We start from the raw sequence: 25,929 nt of genomic DNA on the forward strand, positions 1-25,929 counted from the left end.
TTGATTCAAAGGAATCGAATCTGTCGAGTTTGACATCGTTTCAAAATCCTGAAGAGGCGCTGCTAGCGGCTGCTAGCCTCGGGACGGAGCTGATTTTTTTTTTCCTGTAGCTGTTTGGCCCGAGTTCGGGTTTGTTGTGGACATTTGCGGAAAGACTTGCGCATTAAGGGACGCACAGTAACAGTCAGTTTAGGAACCGAAGTTTTGTGGAAAACAAGTGAAGTAAACAGTGAGCTAACGTTGCTAGCCAACATTTTCTCCAAAAGTTTAAGCAATAGCCCGCCTCTAAGCAAAGACTACTAAGACTGAGCGGTTTTCTGTCCGGAATATGGCCCAACATGGACAACATCATGTTGCGAGCTCACAAAAGGCGTTAATGCTGGAGCTGAAAAGTCTTCAGGACGAGCCTGTCGAAGGGTTCAGAATAACTTTGGTGGACGAGTCCGACTTGTACAACTGGGAAGTGGCGATTTTTGGACCTCCAAACACACATTACGAGGGTGGTTATTTTAAGGTGAGTTTACTTTTGGGTGACAACACCCACTACCCTTTTAATCCACCAATTTGACTGCAGCAGCTGCGTTATCGGATTGCAATGAAAGAGTTGCCGTTTGTCTTCTTGACTGATGAAAGGAAAAACTCTTTGTTTTATCCCTATTGTTGCTTTCAGGTGCTTATCATCACAGGAACAAAGCCCTGCTGAAATGACAGGTCCCCACATGGCTTTCCTTAGCATAAGATTATAAATGCTCAGTTTCACTAACTTGATGAAAATATGTTTGCCATGATCTGCTGTTTCGTTTTCATCTTCTGCTTTTTACTTACTCACTTACTGGTTTCCCTTTTCCGTCATTGTTCTCTGGATCTGTTTTACATCTTGTTCTGCAGGTGTTCTTGCCAAAGACAGAAAATAATAGGGCCATGTCCTAGTGCACAGGCCTGGTACCCACAACCTTAGGGAGGGCAACATGAAACAACATAATGAAGGTGTCTGTTGTTTCCTGTCTTCTTTCGAACAGAGGAAACCAGTGCTGCAAACGTGATTGTGATCAATAAAGAACTGTCCCTGTGTCTAACGTCAAGACAATCTCATTTAAAGCATTCACTGATAATACATACAATGTGTGTGTATGTATGTCACAGCACTGCTCTTAAATGTTTTGTATTTCATAGCATAGGCCACCAGTTTCTGAAACTCGGGTCCAGAATAACACCCACCTGGACAAAGGAACCTATATGAGTTTTTGCATTAAATACATTTTTCCACTGTTGATATTAGTGATAATAGTTGGTATTTTACCATAATGCTACTGTTTTGAGAAACATTCTGAAACATTTTTATTATTATTATTATTATTATTATTACATTTCATATCAATAATTACTTTTGCAGTGTCATTTCTTTTGTAAAACTATGGCTTATGGAGTTAGCGGTGAACTCTCTCTGGTTACGGCTCTTACTGAAACACTTGAAGGGGTGTCAAAATGCGTAGAATGGCAGTGCTGTGACTCATTTTGTGATGCTAATAACTGTTAGAAGCAAATTTACTCTTTAAATGAGTTACAACTCCTCAAACAGAAGAGATGCTTTTACTATTTAGCCTTGTTTCAGCCATAATTACATAATGAAGCTGAAAACACTAGGATGGTGTTTTATGTGCAGTTCTTCTTGTCATGTGTATACCTTTCTGTAGATTGAATGTTCCATTTGACAGTATTCCCCCATTAGCATTCATAGCAAAAAGGCCTCTTTCAGGTTCCCGCATGTGCTGGCAAACAGCAGAGGGAAAAGAGCCACTTTTGTTCTCTGTTTGTGGGGCTTTAGACCTGAAGTGTATTATTAGCTACCTCTTATGCCTCATGGCTTTGTAAAACTGTGATGAGTTCTTATATTATTGGTTCCTTTATATTTCAAAATACATAAATATATAAAACCTTTAAACGTGAAGCAGGCAATGGCCAAACTGAACATGCTCTGTTGTGCTTGTGCTAGTAGTTCAGTCAGTGGTCATCCGGGTAATCTAGTTTCATAACCATCAGGAGGAAAGAGACCTGGACATCCTCTGAGTTTTAATCTAGTGGAAGGTGTTGCGCAATGCATAACATGTAGGCCTGACATTTTCTGGACACTTGCGTTAATGACATGTGTTATGGAAGCTACTTATTCTGTACTTTAACACGTTTACTTAATTACTAGCATATACCTTTCAAGGCTAACTTTAATTTCGTTACTGACTTTCCTTAATTTCCCTCAGAGCAACAAAACATGTCTTCATACATAAAATATGTAATCTCAGACAGATTGCATTTAAATGAATTTTATTCACCTATCCATATAACTGAGTGTGTTCCAGTCATGATAATGTATAGTTCTTTGTGTTGATGCATGTGTCAGCCATCTGATGGGCAGTGGGCACCTGCTGGAGTGCGCATGCACTCAGTCCCCTGGCAGGTGATGTGAGCCGAGCTTCAGATAGCTGGTTTCATCGAGTCATGTTTCCTCCTCTGGGGCTGATGGAGTGTCACAGAGAAATGAGAGCAGAGGGTGGGAACGGGAGAGGCTCTGTGAGTCCACACTCAGCTCTGGGAATTACTTTGAGAAGCAAATTGTCTCTTACCAGCCTGAGTTAATGTGATTTAACCTCTGCTTTTGTGACTTTGACTAAAACGAATAAAAAACAAGTGACAGTAGCTACAAATATCTGGAGATAGTACTCTTTTAAACAGAACAAATACTTTCACTCAATCTCTGCAGGCCTAATTTAATTAGCTGTATAAGTATAAAAGGTGACTGCACTGGTTTGTATCTTCTTGCTGTGCCAACATTTCTTTTCAACGTTCATAAGTAAAGCCCGCTAATGCCTTATTTTATTTTAATTGTTTAAAAAGGAATTGCATTGATATTTGGTTACTGCTTATTTAGAAAATCTTTCAGAATAGTTTGTTTGAAATGAAGCATTGTAAAGAACCTCTCCAAAAACATTTTCAGTGATAAGCAGGTTTTTAATCTTGTTAATATGTCTTCATGGAGGTTTTTTATATGCTAGAATTTTTATTATCAAAGGAAATAAGTAGCCTGAGCAATGGTGAGCGTTTTCACTGCAGTGCTTCAAAGATGGTCTCATTTGAGCGAATTTTAACTGCCAGGGTTTATGTCATAAACCTAAGGAACCAATCAGATCAGTACTGGGGTTTTGAGCTGCAAATGAGAGGTTGAAGGGTGTGTACGGACAAATTGCACGTTTATAAATCTGCATGTACTAAAGAGGTCAAGAAGCCACTTTCAAGGCATTCACTTTTTTTTTTTTCTTTTAATGGAAATAACTTAATAAATATGTAGTTTAGAACAGAGGTGAACAGAATTTTATCTTTTAATTTGTGAAAATGTACAGCTCATTTGGGTTTATCTATCATTTTGCTTTGTATAATTAATCCTATGCCCATCACAAGACAGTGGAGAATACAGCTCTACCTCATTCCCTCATGTTCTGGTTTTGTGCTTTAGTTCAATAGTTTGGTTTAGACAAAAGCTCCATCCTGACTTCATGTCAGAGACAGCCAGTGAATGAAATCATATTATCACATTATTAGTATTTTTTCCTGTATCAGCTTTTAAATCACAATTCACAGCATACTTTTTTTATTCTGAGATGTTTGTTATATTTGTCTAAATTTGAAATATGATTCATATCTTTGCTGCTCACATTTTCTGCATAGTTACTATGGCTTATACTGCTTTGATGTGTGCTTCTGCTGGTGAATATGTCTGCTTCTAATTTTTCATTCCTGCTGTCTTTAAATCTGATATTTTCTTTTAATGGACTACAAGTTAAATGAAGGTCCCTTCACACTTTTAGTCAATTAGGAACAGTCACCTTAGGGGGGAAAAAAAGGTTGGGGCTTGCCATTCCTCCACACCAAACTCCTAAAACGAAGTCTTTTATGAACTTTACTTAGTGCAGAACGTGCACTCATGTTGGAACAGAAAAGGCCCCTCCCCAAAATATTGCCAGGAAGTTGGAAGCATAAAAAATACCTTTTTATATGGTGAGGCCTGCAGGCCTAGTCTAAACTCTGAAAACAGCCCGAGATGATTCTCCCTTCTTCATTACTATCATCACATCCGAGAACACATTCCAACTGATTCAGAGTCCAGTGGCTTTGTGATTTACTCCAGCTGACACTTTCTATTGCATATAATGATGCTGATGGCTTGTGTGCAGTTGCCTGGCCATGAGACTCCATTTCATGAAGCTCCTTATGCAAAGTTCATGTGCAGAGGTTTGCTTTCAGAGACAGTTTGGAAGTAGTGATGGTGCAACAGGAATTAGACAAGTTTTTCCATGCTATGTGGTTTTGGTAGGCTATAAATTTTATGTGGTATTATACTTTGTGGCCGTTTCATGTCAAAGTAAACCTTTACACAGCGAGCTTAATTATAACATGCATTTACTAAGCCTCCTACATTAAACAAATATAAGTATGAAATTACTACTTTAAAAATATTTTATATAATTTCTATGCTATGGATATTTGTGTTAAATAAAGAGACATTTAATTGTGTTATTTGCAATTTTGTTTAGTACAATGAAAGCTACACTATGTTGTAACATTTTCTATTTGTGTTGTAGGTTGTTATTGATTAAAACAGTTATTGTTACTTTTTTAAAAAATATTTAGCGAAAAACTTTGTGCCCTCCTTTCGCATCCAATCAGATCTGTGATTGGACAAAAGTACAGGCAAGAAATTATATCTTGTAGAACCATAAATGTTGCTAGTAGTACGTCATACTGCGTCACTGTATCTTGACCCCACTCTCTTATGTTATGGTGAAAACTGAATGGAGGTACTTTTTATGTCAAAGGAAACAGGTCTTTTTATTCCCTCAGTGACCCACATTTGTAAATGTTGCACACCCAAGCTGTAGCAGATCCATGCAATAATATGCCCTGAGGTGAAATCTTTTTTTTCTTCTCCAACAAGTCTGATGATCCTGGTGAAGCACACAGGATGCTGCAATTAGGCTAAACACTAGGCTAATATTCTCCTGAATGAAGAGGACCTCCCTTTAATATTGATGACTGCTCTCTGTCAAAAGAACTCAAGCATACCTTTCCATTTCTATCAGATCTATTTTAGTCTCTTCCTTTAGTCCTTCAAATTTGCAAAGTCTTTGCAGTGAATGTGATCTTGAGGTCATTCTTCTAATGTGTCGTCTTTCTTCATTCACACAGAAATGACAGAACTAAGACAGAGGTGGTCTGAGCAGAAGATGAGGGGGTACAGTTTATTCTAGGAGACCAGAATGACCTGCTTTGCTCGCTCTCTTTCATTGTTTTATTCATTCACTTGCATCCTCTTATCTCCTTTTGTCCTTTTCTCGCTATCTTGCATTTGTCTGTATTTCTCTCAATGTTTCATTTGATTTCTCTTGCATGCTCTATGATCTGTCTTCCTCTGTATTTCATGCTTATTTTATTTCCAGATTTTCTCATAATGTAAAGACAGAGGAAAGTCTGAGGAATTTAAAGAGTTGTGCTGGATCTCCCTGAACTTTTATTTCAGGCCAGTTTTACCCAACAAACCTGTACATCACAGAAAATCATTTATAATGTTGATGCCAGTGTCCGTTAGCCAATTATGGTCTGATATCCACAGAAATGTTCTGAAACTTACTGCAGAATGTGGAGAATGCTAAATAGAGGGTGTTGTCGACGGCTCTTTTATTGCACCATATGAAGGCGACTGCTCTTTGAGAGAAGAAAAACCCATACTTTAGTTTAATCTTTGTATAGTCTCTAATAAAGAGGATAAAGTTAATTATACTACTTTCTTAACTGAAGTAATCATAAACTTTTCTTAAGCCGATAAAGCAGTGGTTAACATGAGGATAAAAAGACCTTTGTGTGTGAAAGAAACAGATTTTGAATCCCAGAAGGCAGCTGCAGTGCTTTTCATATTGTGTAATCACTTACTTTCTGTTGACATCTTTTATGAAAAAAAAAAAAAAAAAGTCAAAATGATTTTTAGTTAAAAACAAAATTGAATAATGAGGAAGAATGTCAAAAACGTAAGAGTAGGTGATCAAATATTGATTGATCAATTACAGAAACAACTGTTTGCTGCAGACCTCCATTTGGGGGTCTCCCCAGGTCTTGGACATTTCCATGAGAAATAAAATGATTAACTGGTTGAGTGAATAAAATCCCCGAAGGCTTGTTTCAATAATTAATTATTATTATTTTATTTTGGTCCTATGTTAAATTCATAAAGTATTCAGAACATTGTGAGAACATCCACCACTACCTGTCATACAATTTTACAACACACATCCACTAAGTAACGTTTACTAAACCCATAAATATGTCACACAAGTGTGTACTTGAGGGCAAAGTCACAAACTGCAAAGGAGGTTAGGACAGGATCAATTTTTTGTGAAACAACTTTTTTTTGGTGCAGAAGTGGCTGCTTAGTTTCTGTATCTTGTTACTCCAGCTGACTCTTGTGTTAATTTTTTTTTATCTTGGACTGTCAGCCATTGATCATTTTGCTTTCCTGTGTGCCATGGAATATGTGTGGTCTATTATAAGACCCATATTGCTGTAACAAGTTCAGCGTCACCTTTAAGTAACTGTACTGGATGAATTTTGGCATTTGACTTTATTTGAGTTTTGTCTATGATTGTTAGTTTGCATGTATTCCTGTTGATTGCAGTGTGTGATTGTAGGGAAATCTTAAGGAAATTTTCCTGGAATTATTACTTCAGTTGCATAGATCCTTGCTTTGGTGTCTGTGTGATTGCTTTGACTAAATGTTGCACTCTACTTTTCAGCTGTCAGGAGTCAAATAGCTGATTACTTGTGTGTTTGTGTGTGTGCCAATGTCATCCTGTTCTCCTCTCACACAGTTGGCCCACCAACAAGTGCTGACGACATTAAACCCGTAGATGTGTAGTGTGGTGGGTGCGCTGTGGTGGGTTTGTGCGTGCTTGAGCTGTATTGAAAGCATGAGCAGCTGAATTAAGTGTGTGTTTATGTGTGTATAGACACCTTTTGCGTACACTTGCATGAATATGACATGGTTTGTATAGTAAAGAAAATTGTTAACCATTAAACCATTTGCAGTTTTGCCACCAGTCAGCTGATATTAGTCTTAGGTTAAGAGTTACTTCAGCAGCAGTTTGACTATGGTGATGTTAATACAGTCAGAACTTTTCTATTGCAGACTTCTCATTGACTCATGCTTTTGTTGTGGGTGTTGTTTCCTTACTGTTAACAGGCTCGTATCAAATTTCCCGTTGATTACCCTTACTCACCTCCGTCCTTCAGATTTCTCACCAAAATGTGGCACCCAAACATATATGAAGTAAGTATGTTTACTGAGTTCAGAAAATAACACAAAACACATTTTTATGTTTTATTTTTAACACATTCATTTGCTAGAATGGATGATACAGGGGTTATTGTTTGTCTAATGGCGACCCTATTGGTGTTTTCAGAATGGAGACGTGTGTATTTCCATATTGCATCCTCCGGTAGATGACCCCCAGAGTGGAGAGTTGCCTTCTGAGAGATGGAACCCCACCCAAAATGTCAGGTGAGCATATACATGTGTTTGTCTTATGCTTGCTGCCGTGGCAAGGACCCCTGAAAAGGCTCTGTGATTTCTACTTACTTGCATTTCGTAAGCGCTGATGGTTTTGTGCTCTATCAACCATTATGTGATGGAGATTGAATGGTGTGCAGTGATGTAATGAATAACTGCTGGCTGCTCTCTGACAGGACCATATTGCTGAGTGTTATTTCTCTGCTGAATGAGCCCAACACGTTCTCCCCAGCCAACGTCGATGCATCAGTCATGTACCGCAAGTGGAGGGACAGCAAAGGCAGAGACCGGGAGTATGCTGACATCATCAGGTTAGACAGGAACACTTATCTACCCACTTATGTTTAGTGGGTAATGCAGTGCTTTGGAAGCACTGTTTGCCGCAGTATTCATCCCGGTGATTTGTTTATTTATTTGATCTGTTTGCATGGAATTCCTATTCCAACTTGTCATCACACTCTGGATATTTTAATTTCATAATCTTGAAGTGATTACCTATGCAGAGTAGCCCTTATATAATACATTTACACATAGTAATTTATCCCTCCTGCTCACAGCGAACTATATCTATCTCTCTAGGAAACAGGTTTTAGCCACTAAAGCAGATGCTGAACGTGATGGGGTTAAAGTTCCCACCACGCTGGCTGAATACTGCGTCCGAACCCGAGCTGCACCACCTGATGAGGGCTCCACACTCTTCTATGATGACTATTACGATGATGAGGAAATGGATGAGGACACAGAGGAGGACGAGGACTGTTGCTATGATGAAGTTGACTCTGGCACTGAGGATTCATGACATCACCACCATCACTTGAACTGATCTGGACTCTTCATTCCCTCTTCCTTGCTTTTAAAGAGTTGGTTTGTTTTGAATTTTTCCCCTAATGTTTTACTTTAAATTTCTCTCACGTGGCTTTTTGCATATGATCAATGATTTAACAGTCACCAGTGAGGACTAGTTGTTTGTTTGTTTTTGTTCAAATGTTTTGATGGAGAGAGCAGGGTAAGAGTGGGTGATTTGTGCAAAATCACTGCTGAGCCATTCTTGTTCTTATGCTGTTTAGAATCATCCTTTTGTCTTTCAGTCCATACCCTACTATATTTTTTCCCTCTCTTTTTTTCCTCTTTGGGTGGCACTACAGGCCTAGATAAAGTTGTATGCAAAATTTTAAATACCCCTGGTATTCATTGCAACTGAAGGTACGTGTTTTGATGCATTCTCTAATTTCAACACATGGGTGCATATTTTAATTGCAAAATGTCCTGTGCAAAAGTTCATTTTTGTACAAGTATACTTTTATTTTGCATTACAATATGTATATAAACATAATTTTAAAATGTGTTCTCTATGGAGTATGAATCAAAACATGTACTTTCAGTGGCATTCAGACTTTGTCACACCTTTGTAGAATTCTTGGCCTTCAGTGTGTATGTGTGTTTGTTTATGTGGTGGTGGTGGGGGGGTGGGTGAATTCAAGACTGAGGATTCATGGACAGTCTCAGTGGTGCTTAAACAGACAGGTAACCAATAAATAGTGCCACTGTCTCAGGGCTTTTTCCTCATTCTAATGACGTTAATAAATATTCCTACCTGCCAGGAAATTTCATCTTGGTATTTTGATGTGTGTGTAGGTGTACAGCACTGAACAGAAATTTTGAATCTCCATTTCGGTCAGAAGGCGAATAAGAAAAATGTTTTCAATTTTTGGAGTCAAGAGAAAAAGCAGGAAAAAACTATACAGAATTTTCTGCAGCTAAATAGAAAATCAATTTTGTCAATATTTATTTTATTGTGTCAACCTTTTTCTTACAGTTTACATCCTTCTCTGGGTACTTACAAAACAGAACTTTCTGCTTCCCACTTTCTAAGTAATCCCAATGATATAATGATGAGACCTGGGCTCAAGAATGACCACTCCAGTGTGAGGACAAACACCATCTTTCATCTGGAAATCATTCTGGTCTAATTTTTTTTCCCCATTTGTTTTCCTCCAAATTTCCCCTCTATATTCAAGTGAATTATATCTAATCCTCTCAGAGGTATTACCTGAAAAACAAGTAGATTGTTTTTAATGACTGTTTTTACAGGGAATTAAATAAATCAATGGTGAAATTTGACTGTTGAACAGGAGTGCACGTGAATGAGTTTATACAATTGAACACACTCTAAATCCCACAGTTAAGCTAAGGGGTGAGCTGTGTGTAGAATAAGATACTCAACATGGTTGCTTGGTTCACAAGCAGTTCACTAAAATTATTTAAGAAACAGTCCTTTTGTTCAGGTTTTTATGACATTAAATCATCCCCTTATTTTAAAGTCCTCATGGCTGGTTTATTTGTGATGTCATATATTGGGATCATACTTGTTTTGTCACTTAATATGATTATTTTTAAAACCTTTTCTGTTTCAACACCTGTGTATAAGAGCAATGATGAACACATTTTAGGGCTGTATTTGGTGGGCAACGTTCATTTTAAACTTTTGATCTTGGTGAAGACAGTAGTGCTATGTTGACCTGGTATAATGGATTGTGAAATGACCCCACCTCCCCCCACCCCCCAAAAAATTGCAGCTGGAGTCTGATAAAGGAAGGCTAAACCCCTCAGGAACAGACAAAGACCAGATGTCAGACCTCAGTACTGTTTACAAATCACAACATTATAATGCTGTTTTCCAAAGAAAATTATGTAAAAATTTTCTCTCTAGATTTTTTTCAAATTGTAGTTCTATTGGTAATTTGCAGCTGATCAGTCATTTGCTGATTACTTCTGTAGCAGCGTATAAAGCCTGTCACCAAGTCTGTTCAGTTGCCTACATACTCACAATCTCAACAGTTTAATGGCTAGACCAAAATATTGTGCATTCGCTCTCCTGAAATTTGACCTTTTTTTAATCCAAGGGTGACTTTGTTCATATGCATAATTTGCATTATGGTTTTCATTTATGGTTCTCTTTGTTTGTTTTTGTTTTTATTTTCTTTTTTCTTATTTGTAAATCTATTTAAAATCTGAATAAAAACTTTATTGCAGCTGCTTTACATTTCAGATGTGGTGAATGCTATAGCGGTACTTGAGCGTCTATGATTCATTACTGGATTTGATCTCATTTGTGGGTTCACATTTTTTGGCTCTTCTTGGGCAACTATGGCAAAAATGATAGAATTCCCACAATTGGAGAATGTTCATCTTTTTTTTTTTTAATAGCAAATTAACAAATCACAGATATAACACACAGCTATTAGTGTTCAGTAGCTGTCCAGGAAGCCCACCAAAATAAAGTACATTTGTTTTAATTAATGGCAGCATTTTTTCCAGATTAAATAGGTTCAATAAACATTTGAGGGGAAAATTATTCAGACAACAACGATTTAAAAATAATCATAGTATTTTTGTTTCTTCTCATCAGACTTGAGTCATTCAGGTTTGGGCGTCCCTAATGAAAAACAATATTCTACATATATATCTGGTTTCAGTTTTCTGGAATAGCAGTTGACAAATCAGCTTTGCAGGATTGAGCCATGTAATGGCTCTTGTTTCTTGTGTTTAAATGTTAGTGCTGGTGCTTGTTTGGCTTTTATATCTGTAATTCCCTTTTCATTATTAACTTAAATCTCTAACAAACACTGACTCCATGAACACTTGTTTTGTTGTGCATTTTCTCTATTCAAGACAAAATTATTTGAGCTTTCTTTCCTGATGCTTTCCTTTCATTACCCTCCCATTTTGTACTTGCACCAAATTGTTCACACAGCAGACTTGTAACCATCAACTTCTTCTGCCACACTTAATGTAGGATTTCGGTCTTGAAGGACTTTTATCATGCTTTCCAGGGAGTTTTAATTGACAGCTCTCTTGTTATGGGCATGTTTTGGTTCAGGTTGCCAAGTCCAACAGCTTTTTAAGGTCTGAAAGCATTTCCTTTTAACTTTAGACTAATTTGCATATAGAGATGTGAGCCAGCATTTGTTTTAGAAATGTAAATTACAGGGTGTTTCAATCATTTTGCCCTCTACATTGTATGATATCATTTATTTCCTTTACTTCATCTGGAAAAACTAATTTAATTAATTTTAATAATTTATTTGTTTCACGAAGACAGAATAATCAGGTATAAAACATACAAAAACATTTCAAATATTTGTAATTTAATCTTTCATTTCATTTTAACTTGAGCATTACCCTGAAGAAATATCCCAGTGTAGAGTGGAAAAAAAAAATCAGAGGTTAGTATTTTTAGCTTTTGCTAATAGTAACGGTTGCTAATAATCAGTTTAAAATATAAAAGATTGTATTTTAGATTGTAGGACTCAATGTATTTGTAAGATCATTAATATTAAGTTAAAGGAATATTTCTGTTGTGTAAACTAAATTAAGACAACATAAGTTTAAAGAGGCAATTTCCTCAATGGCCTTAATCTGTACATAAGAGATAAAATATGAGGTCCTAACTCCTGGTTTGGGAATCCCTGTTGTAATTTGATGGGCCAGACCTGGGCCCTCTGCCACTAGAGGGTGGTATTTACTTTGTCTTATCCAATGACAGTCTCAATCTATTTTGCTTTCCAGGATGAGATGCTCACTGGAGCCTTCACTTAAAGCTTGGGTTCTTTTTCGAAATATTCTGATAGCAACCAACACGTTTTAATATCTGACGACGTAAAGAAATAGATGTTGTGTATATAAGGCAAAAAACTGTAAATATTTAATCCAATCATTTCTTTCGGACCGAAGAAAATGATCGAATGGCTTGACAATATACTTACCGGCCCAAAATCCACACCCTCACACCAGGCCTGAACGTGTATTCGCTTGCGCATGCGCGGCTACATACATACATACATACATACATACATACAGGGGTTGGACAATGAAACTGAAACACCTGGTTTTAGACCGCGATAATTTATTAGTATGGTGTAGGGCCTCCTTTTGCAGCCAATACAGCATCAATTCATATGGGGAATGACATATACACGTCCTACACAGTGGTCAGAGGGATTTTAAGCCATTCTTCTTGCAGGATAGTGGCCAGGTCACTACGTGATTCTGGTGGAGGAAAACGTTTCCTGACACGCTCCTCCAAAACACCCCAAATTGGCTCAATAATATTTAGATCTGGTGACTGTGCAGGCCATGGGAGGTGTTCAACTTCACTTTTTCATGTTCATTAAACCAAACTTTCACCAGTCTTGCTGTGTGTTTTGGTGCATTGTCGTCCTGATACACAGTACCGCCTTCAGGACACAATGTTTGAACCATTGGATGCACATGGTCCTCCAGAATGGTTTGGTAGTCCTTGGCAGTGACGCGCTCATCTAGCACAAGTATTGGGCCAAGGGAATGCCATGATATGGCAGCACAAACCTTCACTGATCCACCCCCATGCTTCACTCTGGGCATGCAACAGTCTGGGTGGTATGCTTCTTTGGGGCTTCTCCACACCGTAACTCTCCCGGATGTGGGGAAAACAGTAAAGGTGGACTCATCAGAGAACAGTACATGTTTCACATTGTCCACAGCCCAAGATTTGTGCTCCTTGCACCATTGAAACCGAAGTTTGGCACTGGCATGATTGACCAAAGGTTTGGCTATAGCAGCCTGGCCGTGTATATTGACCCCGTGGAGCTCCCGACGGAAAGTTCTGGTGGAAAAGCGAAAGTTGAGGTGCACGTTTAATTCCGCTGTGATTTGGGCATCCGTGAGTTTGTTTTTTGGATACAATCCGGGTCAGCACCCGAACATCCCTTTCAGACAGCTTCCTCTTGCGTCCACAGTTAATCCTGTTGGATGTGTATCGTCCTTCTTGGTGGTATGCTGACATTACCCTGGAGACCGTGGCTCTTGATACATCACAAAGACTTGTTGTTTTGGTCACAGATGCTCCAGCAAGACGTGCACCTATAATTTGTCCTCTTTTGAACTCTCGTATGTCACCCATAATGTTGTGTGCAATGCAATATTTTGAGCAAAACTGTGCTCTTACCCTCTGCTAATTGAACCTTCACATTCTGCTCTTACTGGAGCAATGTGCAATTAATGAAGATTGGCCACGAGGCTGGTCCAACTTAGTTAACAATATCAGTGGCAGAAATGGTATTCAATAAAATGTAGGTGGATTAAGCCGCATAACAGCAAATGTCTTTGACGAGGTACAGATTAAACAAAGCCACAAGTAGCTAAGATAACATAATTTCTATCTAAAGAAAAGCTGTAGTTCCCAATGTTTCAGCTCTGACCTGCTGCTCTCAGCGCCACCGCAAAACAAACTGCTGTAGAAGAGACTGTGACTCCATTGGATGCAGCGCTGAATGATGGACGGATAACTCTGGCTGCTGATTGGCTAAATGTGACAACCAAACAAAAGTGTGACCTCAAAAATATGTAACAAAACGCATCCTGTATCGGTTCAAAATAGAAGACATCTTCAGGACATTCACGTGTAAACTGGGGGAGTGGCTTTGGAAAGATGGGCTGAAAGATTGGGGTAGGACTTTTTAGTAGAATTTCTTTCCAACCCCACCCACACTAACTGGTTTATACAAAATCACCTACCCTAGCTTTAAAGGCAAAGTTCACGACTGTAATCAAAAGATTATAAATACCATTATAAATACCAAGTCTCCAAACTCGAGAGACGGTTAACTACATTACCGAAAGTGCTACAGAACTAAACAACTCGAGTTACAGACAAGTTTCTGTGGTAATTCAAACAGTGAATAAAACCTTAAAGACACGTTAAACTTCAGCAAACAAACAACAGTCGTCATTCTCCTTCAAACCTACCATTCCACCTTAAAAGACGTAGAACTTAGAGCTTTGTTTCTCTACAATCGTAGGCCTTCCCTTTAAACTGAATGTGTTTTTAAAGAAATCAAATAAGCTCAGTGTGTCTCAGAAACTTTTATTAAGTTACAGGACATCTTTGTATATTTAGGCAAAGGGAAAGACAAAAACTTTCATCTTACTCAACATGGCTGGCCAATTGAATCCTCCATTCGAATTGGTTACTTAAATTATTTCCCTTATCAAACATTTGACTGTTAATTTTACTTAGATCAGCAATGCTTATTTCAGTCAAACAACAGCACTATCTTTGCTTTCCAAGGTCACTGGCAGTTGTTGCTGTCACTGGTAGCGGTTATTGGGTGCTCCTTCCTGCCATTGATGGTAAGTGGCAGTTATCTGTAGCTGTCTAGTAGCTGCCATCACTGGTCAATGTCAGGTGTCACTTCCCTCTAGATGACTGGCAACTGTTGCACATGGTCATTGGCAGCTGTTAGTGACTGCTCTGTCATTGGCTGTAAATGGCAGCTATCTCCAGCTGACCAGCAGCCATGATTTATAGTGTCTAATTATTTGTTTTATTTATTTATACAGACATACAACAAAGAAAATAGAGCAGGGTGCAAGTCAGACAATTGTACTTGGAAAAAAAGAACTATGCTTATATTCATGAAAGGGTAATGCCTAGTAGTCCACTCATTATCAGTGGCAGCTTCTGGCAGGCAGCTCAGTCACAAGCAAAATGAATAAATATATCATCACTGTCCAAAGATAAGGGGCGGCACGGTGGCGCAGCAGGTAGTGTCGCAGTCACACAGCTCCAGGGACCTGGAGGTTGTGGGTTTGATTCCTGCTCCACTGTCTGTGAGGAGTTTGGTGTGTTCTCCCCGTGTCCGCGTGGGTTTCCTCCGGGTGCTCCGGTTTCCTCCCACAGTCCAAAAACACACGTTGGTAGGTGGATTGGCGACTCAAAAGTGTCCGTAGGTGTGAGTGTGTGTGTCTGTGTTGCCTGTGAAGGGCTGGCGCCCCCTCCAGGATGTATTCCAGCCTTGCGCCCCATGATTCCAGGTAGGCTCTGGACCCACCGCGACCCTGAATTGGATAAGCGGTTACAGATAATGAACTACATTAATTAAATACATTAAACTACATTAATAGAACACAGCATCTGTCATTTAAATGTGAAATTTTCATGATGTATAGACAGATAGAAATGCTCCACAGTGACTTGGTAAAATAAAGGATAAAATATTTGAATTGACTTTTATAGAAAAGTTTTTCCTTCTTCTGCAAAGTTATTATTTTTGAAGATGCATGTTTTCTTTTTTGGAAAGGGATGATATGCATTCTTTCTCACATTTCTGCTGCAGTGATGGCCTGACATCTCTAGGTACATCCTGAATGGTCCTCACATGTATCTCAAGGAATTTTGGGTAAGAGTAACACTGATGATGTTATGAAATGGGACAGCCTACAGATTATATGAAACCACTAGTGCTCTGTTTTTGACTGGACACAAGAAGAATTACATAGACCCGGAAGATGAAGCAGTACAGACAAGCTGTTGGGGGGTGACTTCAAGCACCATGACAGGGTAAATGGGAGCCAGTTTCCAAGGAAACCAATGGGGGAAATAAAGTGCAATAATAAACCCAGCAGTAAAATGACTGTTTGACATTTTTATTCAGGCTACTAAAGCTTAATTCAATCATGATTTCATGTAGCATATATATTTGCATACTGGAACACCAAAACTGCAGATCTTTAGCTGGCTATCTGTGTCTCAGCATCATTTCTTCTGGTCAAGTTTATTTCCCCACTCCTAATCCAGTCTCTGTTGTCCTGTTTTAGCTTTTCTGAGGAGAGCTTGAAATAGATGTGCCATGCGTGACTGTGAAAGGTCTCTTGACATTTCACTATGAGAACATCCAATTGATGAGCCTGTTCCTTCATGGAATGGATGGTTAATTTCTCTGTGCTGTAGTGATGTGTGTAATAGGCTTCTCGCTGTATCTCTCCCTCTGTGTATTCTTACCCTGGCAGCATTCAAAGTAGCTGCCATTAAATAATTTTATGTGACTCACATTTCTAACAAAAGCATTAAGGACAGCAACCCTTGTTGGCTGTTGTAAGGAGGCCAGTAATTTGTTTCCGTGGACTTTTGACTCAGGCTTTAACTATTCTCTAAGGCTGTCTCTGTTAAATTGACCTAAGTGCTAATTTAGGCCATAAATAGATGTCGTAGACCACATTATTATGGTCATTCTTTCAGCAGTCTGAAAGGTAAACTGGGAATTTTGAATTTTGAGTACAATTCATAATAGGTGAGTTTTATTGAAATGAGCCCCATTTTGCAGCATTTTTCCTAGGTGTGCTTAGGCCATGTCTAGTCTTAAGTCAAATTCTGTGATTTCTGTGATGTATTGAAAATAGAAAGTGTGGCTGGATTACTTGAGCGGCCATTTGAAATAATAATAATAATAATAATAATTGTATGTCAGTCATACAGCTCATTCATTCACTCATATTCATATTTAACACTTATCTGAACAATATGAATACCGTCCTGTTGCCATGAAGCTATCAAGTTGGGAAATTGAAGGCAATCACATGCTTCCACTTAGGCATGTGTAGCCAACCATTTCTTCCTTTTGAACTGTCATAAACCCTGCATCACTTAACAGTGGGATATCCTTGCAGGAGATCTTTTATGTTAGCTAACAGATGACCACCTGGCTAGCACAGTGATGAGGAGTTCCATCCTACGCTCTAAGAAAAGCTGTCACAGTGGTGGTACCCTCAAGGGAACATAATTGTACCATAATCTATATTAATTGTAGATTTTAAAGTTGTGTTGACTTCAAGTGACCAATTTGATCCTCAGGACGTATGTTATGTTCTTTTATTTTACACGTTTCTATTAAAAAATCTTACAAATATTCACATCTGCTTCTGGAAAAGAAAGTGTAATATACCTTTAAGGAACACAACTGGTCTTTTAAACCACTATTGTACCTTTAAAGTGTGAGCCCCAAGATGCCTGTGAGGAGTCTGATGTGTAAGCCCTGAGACTGTGTGGGTTTTCTTTGGTGCTCTGATTTCTTCCCACAATCCAAAAACACATGTTGTAATGTGTAATTAAACACAGGAGTATGTGAATACTGCACAAAGGTGGTATTTGGGGCCAATCCATAAACTGACAAAAAATGTAAAGTGTTAAAATTTTAGACACATTAACACAAATGTGAAACAATGTTTAGGCTCATATTTCTGGTTTGTATGATTTTAGTAAAATGTGAGAGCTTACTATGCTTGTCCTATATTTGTTCTAGGAGAGGCTCATTCCCCTTTTTTTTTTTTTTTGGCGTGTGACGAGAGGCTTAATAACACTATGGCAATCTTTAATATCTTCTTTTTTTCTGAACTCTATACTATGGCTATTTTAGTCTGTAAGGACTTAAAAGATGGAAAGCCATTTGCCAGGTATTTTGAGTGTGCACCTGACACTTCAATACTGAAATCCTCCACACTCATTCGGACCTTTTCTGTTTTTTTCCACCTGTAAAAGTCTATTTGTTGCCATAGATATGGCCTGGTCTCCAGGGCAACTGATGGCCAGACAAGAACAGATTGACAAGTGATTGGAAGTTCAAACTCAAGTACATTCTGTTTCACTGTACTGATTTTATTTCTTTCAGACTTTCAAAAATAACCAATTGCTTGTTCTAAACTATTTATGCTTAAAATATGCAAATGTAAATACACTGAACAACCACAACATCAAAGCCTCCTCTTTTTTTCCTCTAAAACTCATTGTATATTCTCTCAGCTCCACTGACTACAGAGGTACAATGTTTAGTTCTACAGTTGCTCTGCATGCTTTGATCGCACCCTTTAATCCTGTTCTTCAATGGTCAAGTCTTCCATAGGACCGCCATAGAGCAGGTATTATTCAAGTGGTGTTTCATTCTCAGTATTGCAGTGATGTGGTGGTGGCACATTAGTGTTTGTTACTCTTGTAAAAGTAGACCAGGCACATGTGGCATTCTATAACAGGGTGCCAAGCTGGAATTCTCTGAGCTCTCTGAATGACCCACTCTTTCACAAGTGTTTGAAGACATAGTGCTTGGTTTTATACACCTGTGGCCATGGAAGTGATTGGAACACCTGAATTCACAATGTATTGTGGTTTCTCTGAGCTCAAAACGTACTCAGCAAATTGGCAAAAGGAACCAAAGAGCAGGAGTGGCCAGCTTTGTTTAAAATTTAAGTTCATAATATTTATACATTATGAAATGTTAGAATAAATGTGTTTAATAATATAAATGGTCATTTGTTTCTGAGTCTGTCTGTACTAAACTGTGTAAAGAGTAGCCTGTTAGCTTTAAGCTAAGATGGTATGAATTATGCTTTTTGGATTCAATTCTTATGTACAGGGACATTTAAAACACTTCATTAGTTATTTGACTTTACTAGAAACCACAGTGGTCTTTATTGAGACGTTAAGTGAGCCATTTCAGACACACACAAAGAGATAAAAATGTTTCTCCTCAGACATTTATTAGCTAAGCTACAGTTTATTTCATTAAGTAAAGAAGGGCGGGGATTGGACATCGCAGATGCTCTTCTGACAGCGCAGCTACTCATCTGATTGGTCAATGCAGCAGGTGGGAGAGTATAAAAGCGCAGCAGGCTGTTGCGTTGCGAGCTCCTCAAAGGAGGGACCGAAACAGAGTTTATTCATATTCACAAAACAAGAGCTTAAATCAGCATTACACTACTTGAGGATTCGAAGCAGAAAAGCAGTTTCACACCTCACTGTAAGTAATCCACTTTAACGCAACAGGTATATTTGCTGCGATGTCTGTCTCTCTTTCTTAGTGCATGAATACTTTTCCTCTGTTGTCTAAACGCAGTTTTAAATAACGTTTTAATGCTGTGCGACACATCAATCAAGTGTAGGCTTGTCCGTGTCCATGTTACTTTATCCCCCGCTGTCCTTTTCATTGGTCTGCCACCTGTTTATTTGTTTTATTTTTATTTTATTTTATTTTATTTATATTTTTTTGCGCAGCATATTTAATTTGGACATTTCATTTCTATAATAATTCGAACATCGCTAAGATAACTTATACAGGTAAAAATAAAAGTTTCCTCTTGTGTGTACACTGAAAAGAAAACACTGGTGTAAATCTGAGCACAGGTCCGAACACTACGCTGTTAATATTTGAACATCAGGCTGGAGACTCTTGGTCTGCTCTTTCGAACACGGTGTTGGCTCGAGCGGAAAATAGGAAAAAGAAGCAGGTGAAAGGAAGCCAACTTCAGACTCCTAATAAAGGATGATTTACTGCCCTCCAGACTCTGCCTGTTGCTCATTTAACCCATGGCAGCTCGTTGTGTTTCACATGGCTTTCCCTCACATAACGGACAAGAAACAAGATAAAACATAAGCCTTATTATTATTATTATTATTATTATTATTATTATTAGGAACTACTGAGAATACAGGGTGAAACTCTTCGTTTTCTTGCAAGAGGCGACAAAAGCTGTTATTTGTAGTTTTAAAAACATATATATGTTTTTGCAGTTTTATAGTTTTACTAATTGACAACTAACTTGACCCGACACACACACACACACACACACACACACACACACACACACACACACACACACAAGCCCAATCTACAAACTTATAACCACCTCTATGTTTCTAAACTCAAAGTCCTTTTTTTCAGGACCACTGACCACTGTAAACTCATAATTTTGGTGACAGTTTTTTTTTTCATAGACAGTTTTCCATTTGTTGCTCTGCATCATCTAAATCATACCAGCTCTGTGGTGGTCATATGGGGGTCCTTCCCACATCTGAACAGGCTGAAAAGGAGAGTGGGTTAAAAATTTAATTTCCAAGATATATTAATGAGGATATTAGAGGTAGTAATACATTTACATATGGAAGGGGAAGATAAGTGAGGGAAAATAAACAATATTTTCCAAAACTGAAGTAAAGCAATTAATCAGAATGTGACTCCTAATAACCATGCAATACCTGGTAGCCCACCAAAACTATCCCCTCATATTAAAGGTGAAGTTCACGATTGTAATCAGAAATATTTTTATTGAATTCAGATGTTTCCTCTGTACAGTACAAATAAAAAAAACCTGTCCAGTGTGCTAGCCTTTTGCATGGCAGAGACATCTGGAGGTTTTAGACATAAGAGAGAACATTGTCAACTAAATGTTGAAAAGCACGAACCCAAATGAGAATATTGCCCTATTCCTGTTCCATAGGTGGGTGATATTGACACATTTTTGCTATTTTGTTACAGAGCAATTAATGTTCAACGCCATGTTCAGTCATTATTTTCCAGTTGATATGGTAATAGAGGTAAAGAATAAACACATTATTTACTAAAAACACATTACATATTTAATGATTGATATCTAGTGCCAACATAATTCCAGTATCACTGGGCACCCCTGCACTCAGATTTAGAATATGCAAAAAAAAAATGACTTGCTTCATGCCTTCATTATATGCTAAGCACTTGTGCTACTTGATATTGCAGACGGAAACCCCCAGCTGTCCATCATTGGGTCAAAAACCAGAAGAATCATGTGGGTTCTGGAGAAAATCCGGAGCTCTGTGGAGAACAATGTGCCCCGTCAAGGGGAGGCAGGTGACAAACAGGACAAAGCCCCCATCTACAGCAATGTCCTCACCCCTGATAAGATCCCTGACTTTTTCATCCCCCCTAAGCTGGTTTGCTGCCCACCAGAGACTGAAACGGCAGATGTCAAGCCCAAGGAAGGTCTGCGACCATCCACTTCAGAACAGACCATCGGTAACAAGATCATCAGCAGCCCTCGGAGTCCACGTCTGGTCAGCAAGCTGGCAGGAGACACCAAGAACCTGTTGAAGGCTGCCAACCGTCATATTATACAGATTGAAAGTGCAGACGATGTTGTTGCTGGCGATACTAATGCTGATCCTCAATCCCAGACTGCCATGTCCTTACCATATATCCCAAAGACTCAGACCTCCTATGGGTTTGCCACGCTAATGGAGAGTCCCCACACTCGCCGGAAAGAATCTTTGTTCCACTGTGACCACACCAGCCCCGTCACCTCTCCCAACACCCAGCGCAAATCCCAGGGCAAGAGCAGCAGTGATGGCAGTCATCTGAACCCTGTGGATTATAACACATCTCACATCAGCCCGTACCGCTACTTTAGTGGGGGTGAGAGTGACACTTGTTCCTCCGCAGAATCGTCCCCTTTCAGCTCCCCCCTGCTGTCCCGTTCCGCCTCCCTGCTTAAGATCTTCACCCATGAGACCCAGGCTAAGGTGGTGAAGGCCAAGAGGACGTTTGCCCGGCACAGTTCACTGTCCACAGATGAGTGCAGTTCGGCAGAGCCCAGCCCTAACGTCCCTAGGCGGATTCACTGCTCCTCAGGAGGTGGACCTCTGGACCATCTGCATGGAAGGGACAGGCATCAAAGGGAGCACACGGTCAACTTGAACAAAGGTGGTATAATCCGGCTCTGTGTAGATTACGACGCAGGCACGGCCCGCCTGCGAATTCGCATTGTTGCTGCCGAGGACCTCTACGACCAAATGTTCGACATAAAGAGCATCAACTGTTGTGTATCTCTCTACCTCACGCCGGGCAAGCTGCAGAAGCAGCGGAGCACCATCATCAAGAATAGCCGCAATCCTGTCTTCAATGAGGACTTCTTCTTTGACTCGATTAGTTCTGCGCAGGTGAAGAACCTAGCTCTGAAGATCAAAGTGGTGAACAAGGGCACTAGCCTGAAAAGGGACAGCTTGCTGGGGGAGCGAGAAGTCCCTCTGGGGAAGCTGCTGCCTGGTCTTTAAAGCACTACACAAGGACTTGGAAAGGCTTACTACTGTCTTTAAAAATGGACTAGGGACCTTGAAGTAAATAGCAAAGCTTGTTTCCCTGTTGCATCATCCAGTATTGGGCAGATTTGTTACTCATCACTACAAGTACCGTAAACACTCTTGAGCTTGTTTCTCGTGGCAGGTGAATGTGTCTATTTGATTTTGGTGTGGGTATGCAGATAAAGTTCTATTGCATATGTAATGATTGTTATATATATATATTTTGTTGTAAAATGCTTGTTGTGTGATGAAGACAGAAGATTTGCCTTTTGATAGCAAAAATATTTTATTCCATGGAGCTCCTGCTCCTTTGAACTCGCACAATGACCCAGTGTGCTAATGTTAGCTTTGATCCTGGATGCATCTGCCGACTCATTTGGAGCATGAATTACTAACATCGGAGGATGTTGCATCACTGTCTCTAACCAGAATCTGGCGTAAATATGGAAATGTGATGCCGTGTTCTCACCCTTGTGAATAGTTTTTGAGACCCAGAAGCCTTACTGAAGAGGGAGGAGGTTAGTGTGGCATGGTCAGCTCAGACTGGACTTCTTTAATCTGAGCATCCCTTGGCTCTTCTAATGGGAGGTCACCTTCGATGATGAATATATATATATTACACATACAGAAGCATGTTCATTCACAGACTGTGATCTTTTATGGACTCATTCTCGTACATATGATCAGTTTCATATTTGAAATGTTTCCTTGGGCACTAAGTGAAAGATGGAAAAAGTGAATACTGGGGAGAACTCAGTTCAGTCCTGCTGTTTAAGCACTGTTTATTTTCTGATGGATAGATTTCAGTATTTAAAAATGATCTTCTGAGTTAGATTTTTTAATCTTGGTCGAAAACAAGTTCTCAGGAAATACAGTACTGTGCAAATGTTTGAGGCCACTTTTTCAATGATTCTCTTCTGGAAACAATCATTAAGAGAAAAAAAATACAGGAAAGCAGCACGGTGGCACAGCAGGTAGTGTCGCAGTCACACAGCTCCGGGTGACAGTCTGTGAGGAGTTTGGTGTGTTCTGCCTGTGTCTGCGTGGGTTTCCTACGGGTGCTCCGGTTTCCTCCCACGATCCAAAAACACATTGGTAGGTGGATTGGCGACTCAAAACTGTCCGTAGGTGTGTGAGTGAATGTGTGTGTGTTGCCCTGTGAAGGACTGGCGCCCCCTCCAGGGTGTATTCCCGCCTTGCGCCCAAAGATTCCAGGTAGGCTCTGGACCCACCGCGAACCTGAGCCGGATAAGCGGTTACAGATAATGAATGAATGAATGAAAAATACAGCAGACACCTTCAGTTTCACATGGAATTTTAAATCTCTTAGCACTGAACGTGTCTTCAGTATAATATAAGATATCAAAAACCGTTAAAATAGAAGACAACTCTAATCTATTGATCTAAAAAGATGTGTAGCTGTCAGAAAGTCATTGCTGACCAAACCCGTACAGGGATTACTGAAAACATGAGAAGCAGAACATACAACAAATCCTAAGACTAGACTTCGCAAGTGTATAAATATATCCCAGCTTATTTGTTTTTAAAAACTGGAACCAGGGCTTCAGAATAGTATTTAAGTTGAGTTAAAGACAGGTGGATACACTAAATATCAAACATGTAGTGTAATCAGTGGATGTGTTTTCTTGAACATTTATTTTGCATTTTCCTGATGCTGACAGATGAAGAAATGTAATAAATAAGAAGGGGGTTTCTTACTTTTGCTCATCACTGTATAAACACATAGACCTGTGAGTAATGACAGTAATGACATGTGCAGTGCACATGGTTTTGTTTATTAGGGACAAATGACTGGAGCAAATATGGGCAAAATAAAAATAACCATGATTCTGATGGGATGAACGTAACATGAACTTTTGTCAAAACTGAAAATACATTAGAGCAATATTCCAGCACCATTGTTTCTTTACTAATGCAAATATTGAATGCAGTAAGTCAATTTGAATATTGTGCTTGTACTGGATGCATTTTTAATGTTTAAATATTACAATCTCTGTAGAAAAAAAAGTCGTGTGGCTGGAGCTCAGCATTTGATATAATAAATGTAGATATATCAGTGGTAAAAGCAGTAGACCTCATTAAAATCTCCCCACAGAAAGACAGAGTGACCTTGCCTATGATCAGGCCAGAAGAGAGTGCAAATGATCCCTTGTTATTAAGTCCTGAAATGCTGCTTAATTAAACAAGAGGTAAAAGGTTTTGGATGGTAGAGTTTTTTTCCTTTCTTTTTTCTATTAAAAAGCTACGTGTTCCTGAGCTATTAAGGCGTTTTTTAAATGAGTGCCGACATTTCCTTGAATGTTTTTCTCTGAAATGATTTTCTCTTATGGGCCGCTGACGCTCAAGTCTTCCTGTTATTAACAGGTTCTCAAAGTGCCAATCCAACATACTTGATGTAGAAATGGTTTTATTCACATGATGTTTGTTGCAATTTGTAAACGCTGGACTTCTATCTTTTCTGGTGTTTGTACTTCATGTGAATGGACACTATTTTTATCGTGGTGACTGTATTTGAAGCTGTGAAATGTTGAGGAAATAGATGTGCTTTATATGTGGCATGTTCTCCACAACTCTGCATGAACACTGGAACATACAGATGTGTTTGCTGATATTAATGGAGTACTGCAGGCTGTGCTGAGAGTTTTATTCTAAGTGCTTTTGTTAATGTATGACGAATAAAGTTGTATGGATATATAATGAAGGTCTCTGAGCAGATTGCTGGTTCAGTCTGATGTGAAAAGCATGCACGCTCCAAGTGGGTTCTTTCATTTCTCAAGGGCAGAAGGAGCTAATGAAATAATATGAAATAATGCCTTTTACAATTCTAGTGAAAATTGCACATTCATACCTGCAAGGGATGCTCCAGTGGGAATTGTGGGCCAATGTCAGTATCCGATATCCAGTATTTTTAATTTAAACATCTGCTGATGCTGATGCATAAACATATATTTACTTTTGAAATCTATTACCATTACAGAGGAAAAACTCATTTATTTATGTTTGTAAATTCTGTAGAATGAATACAATGCAGGTATTTTATCCCATTGCAGATATTTGATCTAATTTTATCTAGCACAGTGCCAGTTAGAAATTCTGCCCTTCATTAGCATGATTCCAACATAACCAACATTGGTAAGTGGATTGGCTACTCAAAGTGTGAGTGTGTGAGTGAATGTGTGAGTGTGTGTTACCCTGCGATGGACCGGTATTTGCCGTGAGATGTTAGTTATTTGCCTGTGAGATGAGATGGTCAGAAGTACCCAAGGAAATTTGGGTGTCAGTAGCTGGTAAACTGATTAAACTTCACCATCATCTGTCACTGCAACCTGCTGCCTGACCCCTGCAGCTCATTAGAACAGATGCACACCTGTTCCTTCAAATGAACTGTCCATACATTTATTGCTTCACCTAGCTTTTCATCAGCATTTGGAGCCATATGATCCCATTCTTTATTCTTCTCTGTCTCTCTCTCTCTCTCTCACTCACACACACACACACTTTTAGGTGACTGCATTTAGCAGTCTTTCTCTGTCACCTTCTTGAGTTTATATCTAAAGTCATCACATATAGATTTACAAGCAAGTTCTTACTAAGATCACAAAAC

At 39.0% G+C, this 25,929-nt stretch overlaps 2 protein-coding genes across 2 annotated transcripts; both read left to right on the forward strand.

Moving 5' to 3' along the window:
- The first annotated feature begins 4 nt into the window (after positions 1 to 4).
- On the forward strand, positions 5 to 10,215 carry cdc34a (cell division cycle 34 homolog (S. cerevisiae) a). The gene is made up of 5 exons (XM_066648130.1): positions 5 to 514; positions 7,280 to 7,366; positions 7,500 to 7,597; positions 7,783 to 7,917; positions 8,186 to 10,215. Exons 1-5 carry the CDS (start codon positions 329 to 331, stop codon positions 8,403 to 8,405), a joined length of 726 nt encoding a protein of 241 aa, XP_066504227.1. The 5' UTR covers positions 5 to 328; the 3' UTR covers positions 8,406 to 10,215.
- Positions 10,216 to 19,110: 8,895 nt separating this feature from the next.
- Positions 19,111 to 24,975, forward strand: LOC136671904 (C2 calcium-dependent domain-containing protein 4C). Its single transcript, XM_066647782.1, has 2 exons — positions 19,111 to 19,212; positions 20,968 to 24,975. The coding sequence occupies exon 2, from the start codon at positions 21,015 to 21,017 to the stop codon at positions 22,275 to 22,277; it is 1,263 nt and encodes a 420-aa protein (XP_066503879.1). The 5' UTR covers positions 19,111 to 19,212; positions 20,968 to 21,014; the 3' UTR covers positions 22,278 to 24,975.
- The last annotated feature ends 954 nt before the right edge of the window (positions 24,976 to 25,929 follow it).

This window comes from Hoplias malabaricus, chromosome 16 (assembly GCF_029633855.1).
Source record: "Hoplias malabaricus isolate fHopMal1 chromosome 16, fHopMal1.hap1, whole genome shotgun sequence".
NCBI classification, from domain to species: Eukaryota; Metazoa; Chordata; class Actinopteri; order Characiformes; family Erythrinidae; genus Hoplias; species Hoplias malabaricus.